The sequence below is a fragment of the Panthera leo genome, chromosome A1 (assembly GCF_018350215.1).
Source record: "Panthera leo isolate Ple1 chromosome A1, P.leo_Ple1_pat1.1, whole genome shotgun sequence".
Lineage (NCBI taxonomy): Eukaryota > Metazoa > Chordata > Mammalia > Carnivora > Felidae > Panthera > Panthera leo.
In genome coordinates this window covers 162,620,675-162,623,135 of record NC_056679.1, presented here as the reverse complement: position 1 = coordinate 162,623,135, position 2,461 = coordinate 162,620,675, and the positions used below count along the sequence as shown (strand labels likewise).

General features: G+C 32.8%; 1 protein-coding gene across 1 annotated transcript; it reads right to left on the bottom strand.

The window, feature by feature from the left end:
• Positions 1–280: 280 nt before the first annotated feature.
• On the bottom strand, positions 281–1,578 carry LOC122201123 (centromere protein K-like). Its single transcript, XM_042907042.1, has one exon. The coding sequence runs from the start codon at positions 1,453–1,455 to the stop codon at positions 634–636; it is 822 nt and encodes a 273-aa protein (XP_042762976.1). The 5' UTR covers positions 1,456–1,578; the 3' UTR covers positions 281–633.
• Positions 1,579–2,461: the final 883 nt, after the last annotated feature.

The window sequence follows — 2,461 nt, the reverse complement described above, 5'->3', positions numbered from 1 at the left end:
TTGTTAGCAATAATAAACAGAAACAGCATGGTTTAATATATATCACTTGTTATATAATACACATTAAGATATAGTTTTCATGCTACACTTATCCATTAGTTTCTGTTCCAATTTTTAAATCTAGAAATAAGGCAGTACACATGGAACAGATTTACTACATGCTTTTAAATTACGATTCCTTCTATATCAGATATTGTCAATTTTAAAGCCATCTACAAATTAAATGGCCTTTCCATTATAATTGCTAAATTTAGAGATATAAGCACCAAATGGAACTCAAAATACATAAAATAAACTGTCACAAATTCAAAAGGAAAACATTACAGTAACAGTATCATAAATTAACAAAGAATACTGCAGAAGTAAGATACATCAAAAGTTTATTATGATTAAGTCTAGAATGTTTTTTACTTGCATTCTTTTCCATCGAGTTGAAAACACCAAGGTACTAATTGAATGTGAAAGGACCATTTATAAATTGTAGGTGGCATGTGTCATTTTATGGATGAAAGGAAGAGGGACTATGTGCTTTGATTTGCAAATAATGTTCTTTGTCCAAGTAATCCTCAGTGTTTCCATTATCCTTGAATGACAAGATTCATTAAGTACTGTGTAAAAAAAGAGACCATCCTTTTACTGATGGAAGGCTTCTAATCTTATTTGGGTTGGATCTTCTGGATGTCTCAAGGCAATTCCATTACGCAGGAGCAGCTCAATATATGGTGGCCAAAAAGAATCACTAATTTTGACATATGGATCATGTGGAACATCAAATAATCTATTTAAAAGAATCTCTAACATTTCATGCAGTGTTATCAGCTGTGCAGTTGATTCTTGAATGTTTGTCTTTTTCTTTTTCTTTTTAACATTTCTATCAGGCAGAGGAAAATGATCTTCCAGAAATTCACCCAAGGTAATCAAGAGCTTTTCCTTATATTCTTTTATATCATGTGTTTTAGTGTTCAGCTCATCTAAGATTCTTGATTCAGAAATTGTCACAACCTGATTTTTCAATTCACTGTGCAGTACATTAAGAGATTCCAATATCTGTTGTTGTTCCTCCAACCACTGTTGCTCCCTTTCCAAGTCTTCCTTTAACTTTTCATTCTTTGACTGAAGAGTAGAGAGTACCAATTCAAGATCATGTCTCAATTTTTGGAACTCTTCTTCTCCTGATGTTACTAGAACTTGTTCATTCAGAGGAACTATTTCAGGATTTTCTTTCTGCCATTGACTGAGTTCAGCAGTCAAACATTTCACTTGCATAATTAATAATGACAGCTGAGCATTTGAATCAGTGAGTGTCTCAGTTCCAACAAGTGATAATTTTTTCTGACATTCTTCCATGTCTTTCCACATTTCGTCACATTCCTTAATAAGTTCTTCTTCAGCATTTGTAACATCTTCCATATCTGTACTACTATCTGGGTCTAGATCTTGCTGATTCACTGACATGTGCCTTGTGATATTTTTAGCCTTATAAGAAAAAAAGCTGTGTGACGTTGGGCAAGGCACTTAAACTGTTTCTGCCTCGGTTTCCTTACCTCTTAACCACCACACAGCCATGGACTGCAGGCCACCTCCTAAACACTACTAGTTTAATTACTGTTAAAAATGGTACTTGTTTTGGTTTTTATCTTGTTTAGGGTTTAAGTGAAATGTTCAATGCAATAATTCCTATTTGTTGATTAAAACAGTAAAACTTTAAGTTTAATTCTGTGTATACCTTTGTGAAATAGCATATATAAAGATAACATATATTAAAGATAACATAAGAAATCATATATTAAATATATATTTTATTAAATATCATGTTAAGTAAATACACATATATATACATATATATAGTCTTTAATTTCTTTAAAAAATTGTTTTTAATGTTTATTTATTCCTGAGAGAGACAGAGACAGGGTGTGAGTGGGGGAGAGTCAGAGAGAGAGGGAGACACAGAATCTGAAGCAGACTCCAGGCTCTGAGCTGTCAGCACAGAGCCTGACATGGGGCTCGAACTCACAAATTGTGAGGTCATGACCTGAGCCAAAGTTGGACGCTTAACCGACTGAACCACCCAGGTGTCCCTTTAATTTCTAAACAGTATATATTCAATTCAGTTAGAGTTAATTTATATGTTATTTAGTACTCTTAAAACATTTTCACTGTTTTGAATTACTTGAGGTTGATTTTATTTGTTTTGAAAAAAGACCTTAATTGTTTCCCAGTGAACAGGTATTGTCTTGTATTATATTTGTCTTTAGGTGTTTACTGAGATTTTCTTTATATGCCACTATAGAAATAATTTTAGTAAATGCTTCTTGAACATTAGAAAAAATATATACTTTTATTTGTAGGTCACAAAACTAAATAAACACACACACACACACACAAATGTGCACATTTAAAATCAGTCTTTACAATACCAACAGTCCTCAATATATGGTCCGTGGCCCCATATGGGACCTAA

Bases quoted from the DNA above. Each gene is read 5' to 3' on its own strand.
- LOC122201123 (XM_042907042.1), bottom strand. From the start codon at position 1,455: ATGTCAGTGAATCAGCAAGATCTAGACCCAGATAGTAGTACAGATATG.